Source organism: Cygnus olor, chromosome 2 (genome assembly GCF_009769625.2).
Source record: "Cygnus olor isolate bCygOlo1 chromosome 2, bCygOlo1.pri.v2, whole genome shotgun sequence".
NCBI lineage: Eukaryota > Metazoa > Chordata > Aves > Anseriformes > Anatidae > Cygnus > Cygnus olor.
In genome coordinates, this window is record NC_049170.1 from 19,736,401 (window position 1) to 19,750,241 (window position 13,841).

At 41.9% G+C, this 13,841-nt stretch overlaps 1 protein-coding gene across 1 annotated transcript in view; it reads left to right on the top strand.

The window, feature by feature from the left end:
* Positions 1 to 12,198: 12,198 nt before the first annotated feature.
* Positions 12,199 to 13,841, top strand: part of DNAJC1 (DnaJ heat shock protein family (Hsp40) member C1) — a 99,285-nt gene continuing 97,642 nt past the window's right edge. The window contains exon 1 of the mRNA XM_040549823.1: positions 12,199 to 12,467. Within this exon, the coding sequence (XP_040405757.1) occupies positions 12,288 to 12,467 (180 nt within the window). The 5' untranslated portion in view covers positions 12,199 to 12,287. The remainder of the gene's footprint in view (positions 12,468 to 13,841) is intronic.

Sequence of the window (13,841 nt, forward strand, 5' to 3'; positions counted from 1 at the left end):
TAAGTAGTGTCAGAATTCTATCTGAGTTGCAAGAATGATTTTTATCAGCTGTTCCTAAGCCACATGCTTCCAGGACCGAGCTGTCTGGCATACTTTTGATATTATGTCTCTTGGACTAAGGAAAAAATTATCTGGCTAACTGTGCTTGGGTATAGTTACACTGACAGTATGAGTGACATTTAACCACGTATCTCAAAGCAAAAGAGTTACAGAGAAGCTACCTTTCCTATGCTACTTCTCTATACAATTATCCGTTTCGTTAGGTTCTACTTTCTTTTTGTATTTTTGTTTTCTGTTTCCTTGAAGTTCTGTTTTTCTTCAATGTGTTTTTTTCATCTAGTATCTGACTTTTGCAGTACTAGAATAGAAACAGCACTTCATTTCTGAAACAATTGCAAATGTTAACCTTTCCTAATTTTGTCTTGCCTTTGCTTGCAGTTCACACTCACCACAGCACGATTAGTCTCCTATGAGCTGAATTTTTGTTTGTATTCAACACAATTAGATTTTAATTTCAAAAGTCTTACTGTAACTTCAGATATAATATTACTTGTGTGCTGTGTCCAACTAAATAGCATGCAGTCTTTTCATATTCAAAGTGATTATCCAGTCTTTGCACGTTCATCTCTTGAATAATTTTTGCTAATGATTTATCCTTTCTAGCTCTTCTTTGTTTCGCTTCTGCTCTGGTCTGCAGACTTTTGCAGAATGGTTTTGGTTCTTCCAAATATAATGGATTTGCCCAAAGGCTGCTTTGGTCTATATTTTATTTCAAATCTTTGTGCAATCTTTATGTGACTTCTTGCAAATCCACTCTTGATTGTATTTTGTAGACTTCTCTATAGAGTCTTCTGGTTTGTTTTGCAGTTGCATCTTTTTGTGGATTTACAGTTTAATACATATAAAGCAGGACACATCTCCTTTTTGATTTCTTATATGATACTGATACCTCCTCAACTTTGCCTTTCTGTAACTGAAGAATATTGTTTATTTCTTTAGCACTGTGAAACAACTATCTTGTTCTTTTTTCACCTGCATGTAGGCTATTGGTTAAATCTGGTATACCTGACCAGCAGTGTTTTTAGGCCAATTTTAATTTTCTCAGGAATTGAAAAAATACTTGACCTACTTTCCTTCAGTTTTCTAGTGTATTTCTTAAAAGTTAGAAACATCCTGTAGTCATTAATGGTTTCTCTATGATACCCTATGCTTGCTATCTTTTCTTCTACTTGTGTATCTATGCCATTGCTGGTACTACATGTTTTTCTGAGGTGGCAATGAAACACAACTCCAAATTGGGATTTGTAAGTACAACGAATCATTATTGTAACTAAAGATAAGCTGATGTTGGGGAAAGATCTGCGTGTCCTACTCAATCAGGTGGGTAGCACTGGCTGAGTTTAGCAAGAACTGCTTCAAACTAGAATGCTTAAAGTGCCTTTTACCATGAGTGTTATTTAATGTTCATAGGTGTTATGTACTTAAAACTGTCTCTGAAGTTAAATGAGGAAGGAGCTAAGTGGAATATTTACGCACCAAATTTAAAAGACCGAGGTTAAAAATTGGCTCGTGTTGCCTTACTGTTTAGGAGTTCTAATGTTCAGTTGAATTATTCAATGTTGTTTTTATGGAGGTATTCCAGAAAACTGCTTTCAGTTCTGAAATGACTGGTCTCCTTCTCATTGAGTGAAACTTGGCAAGCCTCAGACCTACAACAAGCACAGAATACAGGTACAATACTTTAATATAAAAAAGATTTAATTACTGTATTTCTAAGATCAACATAGCTGAGAAACCACCATTTTGTTTCACTTATTGTTCAAGAAGAAAACAAAATGGAAACAGAAAGCAACGAGATCCAATTTGCTCATTCCTCGACTGCAGTCTTTTTTTTTTTTTTTTCCAAAATAAACCTTTATGTTGTTTCTCTGTCCTTGTAACAGATGTTTTGGTAACTTGCTGCTGAAAATGAAGACAGGAAGTAAGACAACAGTGTGTGAAGGGTCTTTTCACATGGGAAATATTGCTTTGTAGTAACTGTAGTATAATCTGCAATAACTCCGAATATAACAGAGAAGTACAAACAGAAAGCAACAACAGTAAGTACTTCATGGTAATTATAGCTCTTTGTCTTAGAGAGTTGATAGCTAAAGGCAATTTAGGTGTTTAAACTGACCAGTTTGATTTTAGATCTAGATCTCTCTATTAACAGGCATGTAGATTGATGTTGTGTGCTAGATTTTGCGGAGTGAGCTGCAGTTTCAGGAGACAGCTTTCAAAAACACTGATAAAAGTGTGACAGAATGATTTGTAAGACAACCTTGTGCGTAAGAAAATGTATATTTAAATGATAGCCAGAAGACTATCATGACCACCATTTGAGTTTACTCTGAGTGCCATTACTATTTTGTACAGTTCTTAATATGGACGAGACAGTGTCTCTAGTTTCCCTACATATCCTTTTGCAAAATGCTTGCTGAATGTTCTTTTCCATGAGGCAAATATATTTTTCATGTAAATTAACAGATGATTATCTTCAGCAGTGAGCCGTGGAGTGAAATTACGGTTTTAGAAAGCTGACTGCAGCAGTATTTAAATTTTTTTATAAAGACAAATAGGAATTCCAGCTCAGGAGGGACTCATTCCTATACCCATGCCTCTTTCCAGATTTTTTTTTTTTCAGTATTCCTGTACTGTAAAAACACTGCAGAGATGATGGGATTTTGGTACAGACTGCAAGCACTGTCATTATGAAAGTGCCATCATTTTGGTGAATTTTAGTCCTGCCTGGGGGACTCCCCGTTCTCCCAGGACAAAATGCCTGGAGACAGGGGAATGGAAGAAGAGGAAGGGGAGCAGAGGCGGCTGGGTGGAGGTGTGCTGGGAGAAGAGCAGGGATTAAACCTGCCAGCTCTTGGGACTGTCACGCAGAAGCGATGACCCGTCTGGGGATGACAAAGGAAGAGCTGGTGGCGGGGAGGCAAAATTGTTGTGACTGGTGGGAACAGGAGACGTAGTGTGGGGAGTGGGGGCAGGATCTGTTACTGGGCCTGAACATGGGGAGCAGGTGTGTAAGTTAGCTCTCTTTTAATTGCAGAAAGGCCTAGGTTACATTTTTTAATACTGCTGGGAAACCGGGCAACACTAACAGTCACACGTGTGCCCAAGGGATAAGTAAAAATCATTCAAAATCAAAACAGAGACCAAGAAAAAACACAGTTAATCTTTTCAGCAGCAAGCCTCATTATTTTTTACCTCTTGTGTTTGAATGCACTGCATTCTTTAACAGAAAGATTTAGCAAAATGCTATAGGAATATTTCTACACTCGCTAGGAGCTGCAACACCCAGAGGGCTCGTCCTTCTCTCTGTCAGTTCTTTGGGGGCTGGTGGTCATGGGCACATCTCCTGCTCCTCTGACCTGCTTCTGCTTGGTTGTTATGACCAGAGTACTCAACCCGTTCCCAGCTGGACCTGGTGACAGAACAGGCTCGTTTTGCCCCAAATACCTGTTTTTTGAAAGGAAAAGCTGCCTTGTTAAAGGAGAGCTGGGTGGTTGCTTAGGTCAGCTTTGCCTCTGGACGGAGAATCCTGCTGTGCCAAGAGGGGACAAACATGCCCTGGTCCCTGCTCCTCAGCCAGTGCCAGGCTGGGGGGACAGCCAGGGAGCTCGGTGGGACTGGGGTGGATGGAGCAGAGGAAGAGGAGGTTGCACAAAGCTGGGAAGGGGCAGCACGGCTGTGGCGCTGGAGCTGCTGGCGGATGGCAGAGGTCCCTTGTGACACGGTGTCCCGTATGGAAGTTGTGCCTCTTTGCGTGGTCATCATGCAGGACACAAACTTGCCTGTTTTTTGACAGCAGTTAGCTTCACAACTGCATTGTTGTACATGCTCGGTTTGTCTGCTTCACCTGCCAGGTGCGTGATTTGCTGCACGTGCACAAAACCGCGCACGTGCGGTGCGGCTGCCCAGGACCCTCCCGGCTTTATAGGCACGATCTCTTGCCCTGTCGTCAGTACGGCCCCAGTCACTGATGGCTGGTGGCACATAAATTATCCGTCACTGACACGAGAGTTGTGGGAGGGCAGCCTGCACCCAGCAGGAGGTACTGCAGAGAGAATTCCTTCTGCCCTTCCCTCTAACACGCCGCAAGAATAAATCACCTACTCAGCTCTAAATGGTGCTTAAGTGATATAATGGAGTCCTTCACTGGCCTGTAGACACAGATAACAGCACTTTGATCTAGTGCTGATTAAAACTGTTAGTCTGATGCTTGTTTACTGTTTCAAAATAAATATGTTGCTACAAAAATAAAGCCGAAAATAGAATTTGACTATGCAATCAAATCTGGGATAAATGGGATAAGGACTATAGGGCTGTTCTTAAGCTTTAATATTTATAGTCAAAGGGTCTTTGACATCAAATTCCTTAATATTTGCAGGCTATTAGAGAGTTTTCTGAGCTCACATTGTGGGCCAAAAAAGAAGAGAATACTTGTGTGGCAACCCAAGTCAAACACATTTGTGGATCTATAATTTAGCTATTGCATCCATTAAAACATCTATTAAAATGTAGTTCCTTTTCCCAGCTTTCACAGTCTTCATTTTGGGAAGATTGCCATGCTATTGACGATCTATTAAATATAGTAATTTTCGTGTTGCAACTTTTGGATACTTTGTGCTCGAGGTATGATTAATTGGTATTATGGACACAAAAGTGGATCCAGGTAATGCCACTGTGCAAGGTCCTGCTCCGTGCCCTGGAAGCCGCCTTCTCAGCACACCAATGCCTGGGAACATGTAACAGGAGCATTCACAAACTTAAGTGATTTCTTGCTATACATGCACATGGAGAAGTCAATATTTATACGTCATACTTGATAGAATTCATTAAATATATTTTGCTAAATAACACCCTATATTACACATTCCTTGTCTAATATTTGCATAAGGAGGAAGTATTTGTTATGTGAATTGAATGCCTGGTTAAGAAGGACTAAATGAGTGCACCATATTTAATATTTATTTGGTAGCACAACATAGTAGATATGGGGGAGGTGAGAAAGAATGCAAATACAGGAGGAAGAAAAAAGTAATTAAAGGGCATGGACAGAACACAAAGTATTTCTGTATGACAACAGTGGTTCTGAGAATAATAAGCAGCAAGACAAGCTCAGACATTTTGAATTTAGGTTTTTTAAATTAAATATTTTAAATAACAAATAATACTTAAGGAGGGCCATAAATGACTATTCACAGCAGACATGATTTATCTGAAAACGGTGTTTCAGAAAATCTCCAGAGGTGACCTACTTCTCTACGATCTGGACCATTAAGGTTCTTCATGTTTGGGGCACCTTTTATCTTAAGCGACAGGTTCTTAGTAAAAGAAATCTTTATTTTTACTTTTCTGTTGTTCTTCTGTCATGTAGTTGTAATGAGTGAAATTCATACTCCAGCAAAATCTAATAACAGCAACAATAAAATGCCCACAATGTTGAGAGCTGTTAAAGCTCTCAAGACCACCTACTGGAGAGTATAGATCTGGAGAAATTGTACTGGGCAATAGGATTTTGTGAGAAATTGTATCGCAGAATTTTGGCAAAGTGCTCTGGACGGCAATTTGTTTTTCTGAAAATAATGGTTTGCAGTTGTAATGAAAGTATTATCTCTCTCTATTTTCTGAAATAGACTCCTTGAGAGCAAATGGAAGCCAAATTGTACAGACAGAGAGGAAGGATTTGGCCTATTTTTGTTACAATTTGAGGAAAAATCAAATATAAACTGCCAGCAGCAAGATGCTGTGATGTTGTTAAAAACAAGTGTTGTCCATGATTAACTCCTATATACGTTTGCTGTAACAAGCCCTTCCCTCGTGTTTTTGTCATGTTGTGCTTGTGGCTGGTCAGTCTTTCTGTGCATGGTCACAGTTCTGCGCACTACTATATTCTGTGGTGATGTATTTTTATCTTTGGCTTTAATTTACTCTTATTCTCTTCTCCAGCATTTTTTGGTGCTAGTATCTTCCCTTCTTGGGAGAGAGATCTTTGCAAATGTCACAAACATAGGTACCTACCATTTTAATAATTGGGAGGTCAGTGTTACGTAGTGTTACAAACAGAATTGTATCATCTGGGATTTGGTACCTCTTCATAGCAATAAGCAAATTCTCTGATGATATGCAATGTTAAACTCATCCTTTTTCATTTGCCAAATTGAATTCATTTTTTTCTTATCCCTAACACCAGGCTTTCTGTGGTAAGGCAAAGAAGGGACAAGGAGGGACCAGTGCAGGGAATTAAAACCAACTGGAATACAAATGTTAGGACACTGGTTATAGGTATCATTGAGCTATTATAAGGAAGGTATTGTTACCGTCCTTAGCACCTAGATGTGTTTTTTTTTTCTTGTAAATGTAGTGTGGGACCTGCCGGAGGAATGGTAAGACCACTACGTGTACAAAGAGGACCGAAGCTGCTCTCACATAGCAGCCATCTTGTTCCACCTCTTCATGGTCCTTCAGATTGCTTTCCCAGCTTTTGTCTTAAAATTAGAGTAGTCAAGATTGGAAAAAATGGTAAAGATGTCCCTCTGGTGTATTACTAGGTCTGCACACTCTTTTTTTTAAATTTTATTTTTAATATATATATATATTTATCAAGTCTGTAACTACTGTGAAATAGAAAAGGACCTTGGAAGGGTCATGCATCCATGACACTGATATAAAATGTTCTCTCCAGAGAAATAGTTCTTTGCCCCCTGGTGGTGAATTAATTTTTAAAAATATTACAAAACACTTTTAGGAAATTTTACTTAACATTAAAAAGGGATACTAGTTGCTTCAGTGAATACCAGTAAAAGCAAACTGCTAAACAATACTTAATGTGTCAAACATAATTAAAGAAAATCCCATTATGAACAAGCTTCATCGATCTTTGATAGCCACTACAGAACAGAACAACAGGAATCAACATCACCTTTCAAAAACGGTATGAGACCTTCTGCATGTCTAAATCATGTTTCTTATTTTGCCTGGTCTCTGGGTTTAACACAAATGTCTTGTGAACATGTTGTAATCTTGAGAATAACTGATTTCCAGTGTTCTTGAGAATAACTGATTTCCAGTGTTCTTATATTACAGACTGAGGGAATTATATTCATGCACAATATCTTTAGATAGACCCCACTCTGGAGACTAGATCATCTATACAGTCAGAGCTCTCATTCTTGGAGACCAGTATAATATTCCCTGGATGAAAATACTAAAAGACCTGTACCTATTTCTAAAGGTTGTCTTGAGGTTTTCAGCCTGAGCACGTGGAGCACCTCCATATGTAAATAGAGTACCAGGATATTGTTCTTGGAATAGCAAGAACAAAACTGGCATGGAAGCCGTCCACTTTCAGTTTAAACCACAGATCATTTTGAAAGGTGTTGAGAATACATTATTTAAGAAGATGGTATAAGCCTTCTAATCGCTGATTTTGTTTTGTCTTTTAATTCTTGTGCCTCCTGAACTTCTGCCTGAGACAGTGCTTCCCCATCTTGATGTTCTTCTACAGGAAAATACATATTCAGATATAATGATGGACTATTGCCATGTCATGGAGCAAAACATTATGCATTTATGCTGGGAAAAGGCCACTTATAATGATCAAGCCTTTCACATGTTGGCCTTATACTGTTAGGATGTGGTTGGCATTCTGAAGATGAAACCTTTTTCTCTGTCCCACAGTGTACGAGTTATCTTGTATGATGTTAATGTGGCTTCAGGTAGCTTTTCAGTTTGGAAAATAATATCACCAGGTATGGCATGCTCAAGGCAGGGATTGTTTTGGTTTTGGTACTAATGATGTAACATGAGGGGAAAGAAAAAAAAAAAAGTAACATACTAAAAGAGAGGACTGAGCTACCCAGACCAGGCATGAAATAGCTATTTCCTAAATAATATTCTTTCATGTCTGATGGACTGTAATAGAGTCAACTTTCTGTTTTTAGCTCTGTTTTTGCTTCTCTTTCCATTCCCACATTTCTTTCTCATTACTTTGACTTATGTCTGGCCTAAGGTAACAGCTGGTCTACACAAATGGCATATTCCTTACAAACCTTTCAGCGGGCAGGGTTGCTATAAAGTGATCCTGTTCCCCCTTATTCTCCCACTCCCATGCTGGATGCTACCTTCCCTCCTTCTCCGCTCCATTCTGACTCATCTGGCTGCGTGGTTACGCTCCAAAATGGATCTGGGAAATGATCTGGCTTTAACAAATAAACCCTTTAAAAAGCCAGATCAGTTGCCTGGCAGGACAGAGCACTAGGGAACACCTCTGAGCAAGGTGCCTGCCTTCTGACCCGCTGCCTTGGCAGCAGAGCCCTCTCTTCCAGGGCGAGCCCTCCAAACTTGCCTGCCAGCTGCCAAGGAGAATGCCTCCCTCCACTCTGTTTAGCCTCACTGCTTGGGGAACAGCTTGCTTTGAGCTCTCAGGCTATAGTTATACAAAGGTTTTATTTTTATTTTTTTCCGATGGGAAAGCCGGTCTAAGCCAGGCAGTTTCCTGCCTGCTATGCCCTCTTGTTCTTGCTCCTTCATTGCAGTTTGCTGTCCCCTTGATTGTGCCGATGCAGCTGTTTCTGGGCTGTGCTGTAAATTGGATCACTGAAATAAATCCTAGTTTTTGTGTGCATATGTGTATGTATGTGTGTGCGAACAGCTTTTTTTTTTTCTTTTTTTTTTTTTTGGAAAAACCTGGATCATTTCAGTCATTTGATTTATAACGTGGCCCACAAAGAGTTGAATTAGCACAGCCGAGGAGGCAGCGAACAGCGGCGCAGAGGTGGGAACAAGCGTCTGGGCTTGGGGGGAGGGCGCAGGAAACTCTTAAGCCAGCTTTGTTAACACAGAAAACTACTGTTACTATACAAACCCATGCAGAAGCACCCAAACTGAGCAGCCAGAAGAGAAAATCGGAATAGACTGCGGAGCAGTCACTCATGAATTGCTAGCAGAGAACGTTTATCTTTAGGAAAAAAAAAAAAAAAAGGTGGTCCTTTAATAAGCTCTTTCCACTAGTCGTCTTCTATTCAAGACACCAAAATAGCAGGCTCTTTAGCTATTCAGAATATGATTGTGTGAATCCTACTGGGCTTTAAAGTATGTTGGTCTTTCAGTGGTGTTAAAACAGTAATAATAACCGGTTCATGCCTCAGGCCTCGGGTGCTACTGTCAATTAGCATCAGAACATAGATTTATTTAAACAAGTTATATTCCTGTGTATGTTTCTTGCCCTTACGGTTTGCAAAGGAGAGCTTAGTGGACGAGCATACCTGGTTCGGTGATACCTGCCTGTGTGTGCAGGCAGAGAAACCTCGAGGCAGGGAAAGGAAATGCCATACTCGCCTTTGCAGCTCCCAGTGTTCTTAAAATAAAGGTGCTGCCCGGCTGGGGAGGCTGCGTACAGAATATGGTGTTCAATTAAAAACCCTCCTCTGATCCTCTAGCCATTTAAATGTCATGTATACGTGTTAGAAAAAAAATAGTAATACCTCCCAACATGAGTAATTTTAGACCACGATGACAAAGTTGTGTGGAATTTTCTACCTTCTATGCATTTGTGTCAGACTTAGCAATACCAAGATTTAAATTGTCATCACTGGTCATCTCACCCAGCAGTCACTGCCCCTGTCACTGCAAATTTCTCACATATACTCTTTCAGGCAAGCACTGCTGAATTGGTTTATGTTTGCTTTGTATTTTAAGTCTTTTTCTGAATCAGAGAGAGAGAACTGACTTTCAATTTAGCTGCTCTATTTTGTACTGTGGAAGTCTAATGTGACTTGGATTAATTGAAGTGTTGGAGAAGGGGGAAGGACTCTAATGACTCACCAAGAAAAAATAACTGCTTATGACTGAAACAGGAAAACAGAAAAATGGAAGAGACTGACATTATTATGGTGGTACTTCAAGTGTTTTAATAGCATTTTTAGCAGTTTCTTACTAAAATATCAGTATTTATTCTTGGGGTACAGAATGATTTTAATGGAAACTTTTAAACCAAGCTCATTGTCTAGAATTAAAAAATAAATAAAAAAATTTAGAAATGTTACATGCAGTATCAGGCCTTCTCTTCTAATAGTTTACAAAGCAGAATAAAAAACGAGTATTTGAATTTCCCACATTTTAAAAACTGATTGGAATAATTTAAGTATGCTGACTTAAATGTAAGATATCTCTTAAATATGTATTTTAAAGAATCATAATCCTATTACCATCAGTGATTTTTTTTCCTGTTATTCTTCCTAAATTCACATTCCTCTTGAGTGAAAGACAGCATAATTTAGCTGAAGAATTCTGAGATGTTTCTTTCAAAGTAACTATCATCTTCAGCTGTTCTATAAAGGGTTGAAGCCACAATCTACCTGAAATTGGTGGTCAGTTTTAGGACAGTCTTTCCTAGTCTCAAGAGAACTGATCAGCTACTTTTATCACTTTTTGAAGGTTTTAACTTCAGTTTCAGCAAGAGCAACCAGAGATGGATTTTGAAAGCGGTCATCCTCTGTAACAAATTCTGAATGATAAAAAGTAAGATCAAAATTAAAAAGTCTTCTTTTCAAAGGATGATCATCGTACTAGATCAGCTTAACTAAAGAGGCTTAGAAGCTAATGAGGCAAAATGAAGCACATATTGAAGATACAAAACAAGGGAGAAAAGAAGGCGAGTTTGGAAAGCATATACTAAGGGGACTGGAGTATTGTTAATCTGACATTTAAAAAAACTCTTTAAGCTGGTTTAAAAATCATACTACCTTGCTGAGCTCTTAATTTGCCCCAGGTTTCTGATGGTACTTTGCATCTTGAAGCTTTGTACCTTATAACCTTATGGGTTGGTAGCTTTTTGAATTGAAAGCTGGTATTTTTGTACAATAAAGCTTGAGGCTTGAAAGCAAGGAGAACGCAGACAGACTAGGCAACAAAGGGACTTTATGCTATGAGTACTGGTCTGCAAAAAAGAATAGAAGAAGAAAATAATTAAGAGGGAAGAAACCAATCTATAACAGATTCAGTTACTCCAGCAAAACAAAGCAGCTGATAAAACAGCTAGCCCAAGACTTCCTCATGACTTTGCGATTCTCTAGGAAAGGATTATTCTTGTAGCTCTGTGATGAAGTGAAAGAAGCACTTTTTAAGATGATCAGAATTAACAGTTAAGCACTCCTTTTTGAGACGGGTGAATTAAAAAAAAAAAAAAAGAGTCTACATCAGATGTTGGTTAAATTATCATTTCCTGGCAAATGGGTTTAGGTGTCTTTTCAGGAAACAGAGCCAGAGGCAGAATCGTGGTCCTAACAGCCCAGAGGGCATGCATATGGGATGCAGAAACATAAGTTTAAATGTCAATCTAATTAATATTTAAGTAGTTTATTCAAAGGGGAACAGCTTCAATAGAAGAGAACGCCTGAGACTACCGTGAGTTGGAAAATTATAGAATCATAGGATATGATAAAGGTTATGATATGTATGATAGATGAATTATGTATGTATGATAAACATTCTATGATATGTGTGATAGAATACAAATTGCTTCCAGCCCCTGTTCCGAATGAAGCAGGAAGCCAGGTCTCACTGCTCCCACAGCGTTATCCAAGGCAGTGCTCTGCTGGTGTAAGCGGTGCCTAACTCCTCCTAGGACGTTAGATTAGCAGCTGGGATTTTTGTAAACTGGATTCAGGAAAGGATTTTTGTGAACTGGAAAAAAAAACCCTGCTTTCTGAGGTAGATTCAGAAAACCATGGCTGTTTTGGAGGTGGCTGAAAACGCCCTCCCTCAGAGTGACAGCTGGGCCTGGATGGGAATGGGATACAGTGAGGGCAGCGCTGCGAGGAGCCGGGCTGCACGGGTGAAAGCGAAACAGGCGATTTAATGTCGGTAACCCGCGCTGCTGAGCCACGGAGGAGGAGGAGGAGGAGGAGGAGGAGGAGGAGGAGGAGGAGGAGGAGGAGGAGGAAGGCCGAGGCAGGAAGGGGAGGGGGAAGGGCCGCCCTGCCCCCCACCGCCTCCACTGCGCCAGCGCCGCCGGTTGCCGGGCTAGCTGACGTCACGCCCCGCAGCGGCGGCGATTGGCCGGTCGGAAATTCCCCCCCCCCACCCCGCCCTCCCCTCCCCTCCCCTCCCCGCCGCCCGCCCCCGCTGGGGCCGGCAGCCGGCGGGGCCGGGCCTGGCGCCTTCCCTCCGCGCCCGGCCGCTGCCGCTGCGCCCGCCCGGCCACGTCCTCGCTCCTCGGCCGCCCGGGGGTCGCCATGGGCCGCCCGCCGCCCGCCCCGCGCCGCCGCCGCCGGCCGCCGCCGCTGCTGCTGCCGCTGGCCCTGCTGGCGCTGCTCCTGCCCCGCGGCCGCGCGTGGGACAGCGGCGACCTGGAGCTCTTCGACCTGGTGGAGGAGGTGCCGCGGAACTTCTACGACTTCCTCGGGGTGCAGCAGGTGAGCGGGGGGACCCCCGGGCACCCCTCCGGGCGCGGCCCCGAAGATGGCCGGCCGCCCCCCGCCTGCCCCATCCCCCCGGGGCTCCGCTCCCTGCCCGGGAGCTCTGCCTCGGCCCCCTGCAGCCCCGTGCACCTCCATACGGCAGCCCCGGCGCGTGGCGAGCCGGCAGCCCTTACCTTGGGGATGGTTTTTAGATGGTTGCCTTCACTTCTTGTGCCTCCGGGCTGCTGTGCCTGGGCTCCGCATCTGCTGGGCAACGCTCGGGAGTATCTCACGGCGATCGTTGCGCACCTTCAGGTAGTTCTTGTCCACATAAAGTCAGCGCAGGCACTGCTCTTCTACGTGCTTTTGTCCCAGGTTCCTTGTTGCTGGCCTCATTGCTGCTCCATGTCTTCAACTTGCCTCTCCTGGAGCCCACCTGATGGCCTTCCTTTCCTGGGCGCTCTGTTCTGCGTGCGCAGCCTTGCTTCATCTCTTCTTACACATCTGAGTGATTTTCTTCTGGCCACTTTCTCCAGGCAGTATTCCTCTCCTGAAGAACTCATTCTTTATATTATTTTTACTTTACCGCTGTCCCCAAAAGACACTTCATCCTTGGTTTCTCTCCTAGCACCTCTACATTGTGGTGGGTGATCCTGCTATCCTAATAACTTCTTTAAGTTTAAAACCTGTTCTCTGTAGTCCTTGTCGTTATTGAGAATAAGGCTATATTCAGATGCATTTCATTAAGACCTCCACTGCAAGGAGAGGGGAGGTGTCTGCACCTGTAAGGGTCCTGTTTTGGAAACTACCAGTTGTGCTTGTAAGATGGTAGCTGGGAGATTCTGAGTCTTTCATCTCTTTTTGTTTTACTTCTTAAGCCTCTGGTGTTAAATACTATGGAATATCATCATATATACACCACAGCAAATGCTGCTACGCAAATTTCACTTTCATGAGCCTAAGCGTTTCATTTTTAAATCCTGAAAGGCAATTTTAGTGTTTAGATAATGCAGGGATACAATTCTTTGTGTTTTGATTAGTGATGTTCAAATCAGATGTTCATCTTTTTGTTCATATCCTCCACAGACCTTTTGTTTAGGGCTGAATCTGTACCTTGCACAATAAGATTATCAAAATATAACGTTGTGAACTAGCAGAGCACTTTCTTACTAAACATCGCACTTCAGCTCGGGCACTACATTACTAGGAGATCGTAATGGAGAACTTGAATCTCCTGCAGTGTGCAAGCAGAGAAAAAGTTGAGAAAGCTGTACAGGTTTACAGGTTCTTCCATGTGGCATCTTCTCCTGCTGCTTGCTTCTCCAGCTCTGGCCTGTCCCAGCGTTTCAGACAAGGCACTGAAGTAGGGCTCTGACTTGGGCCGACTCG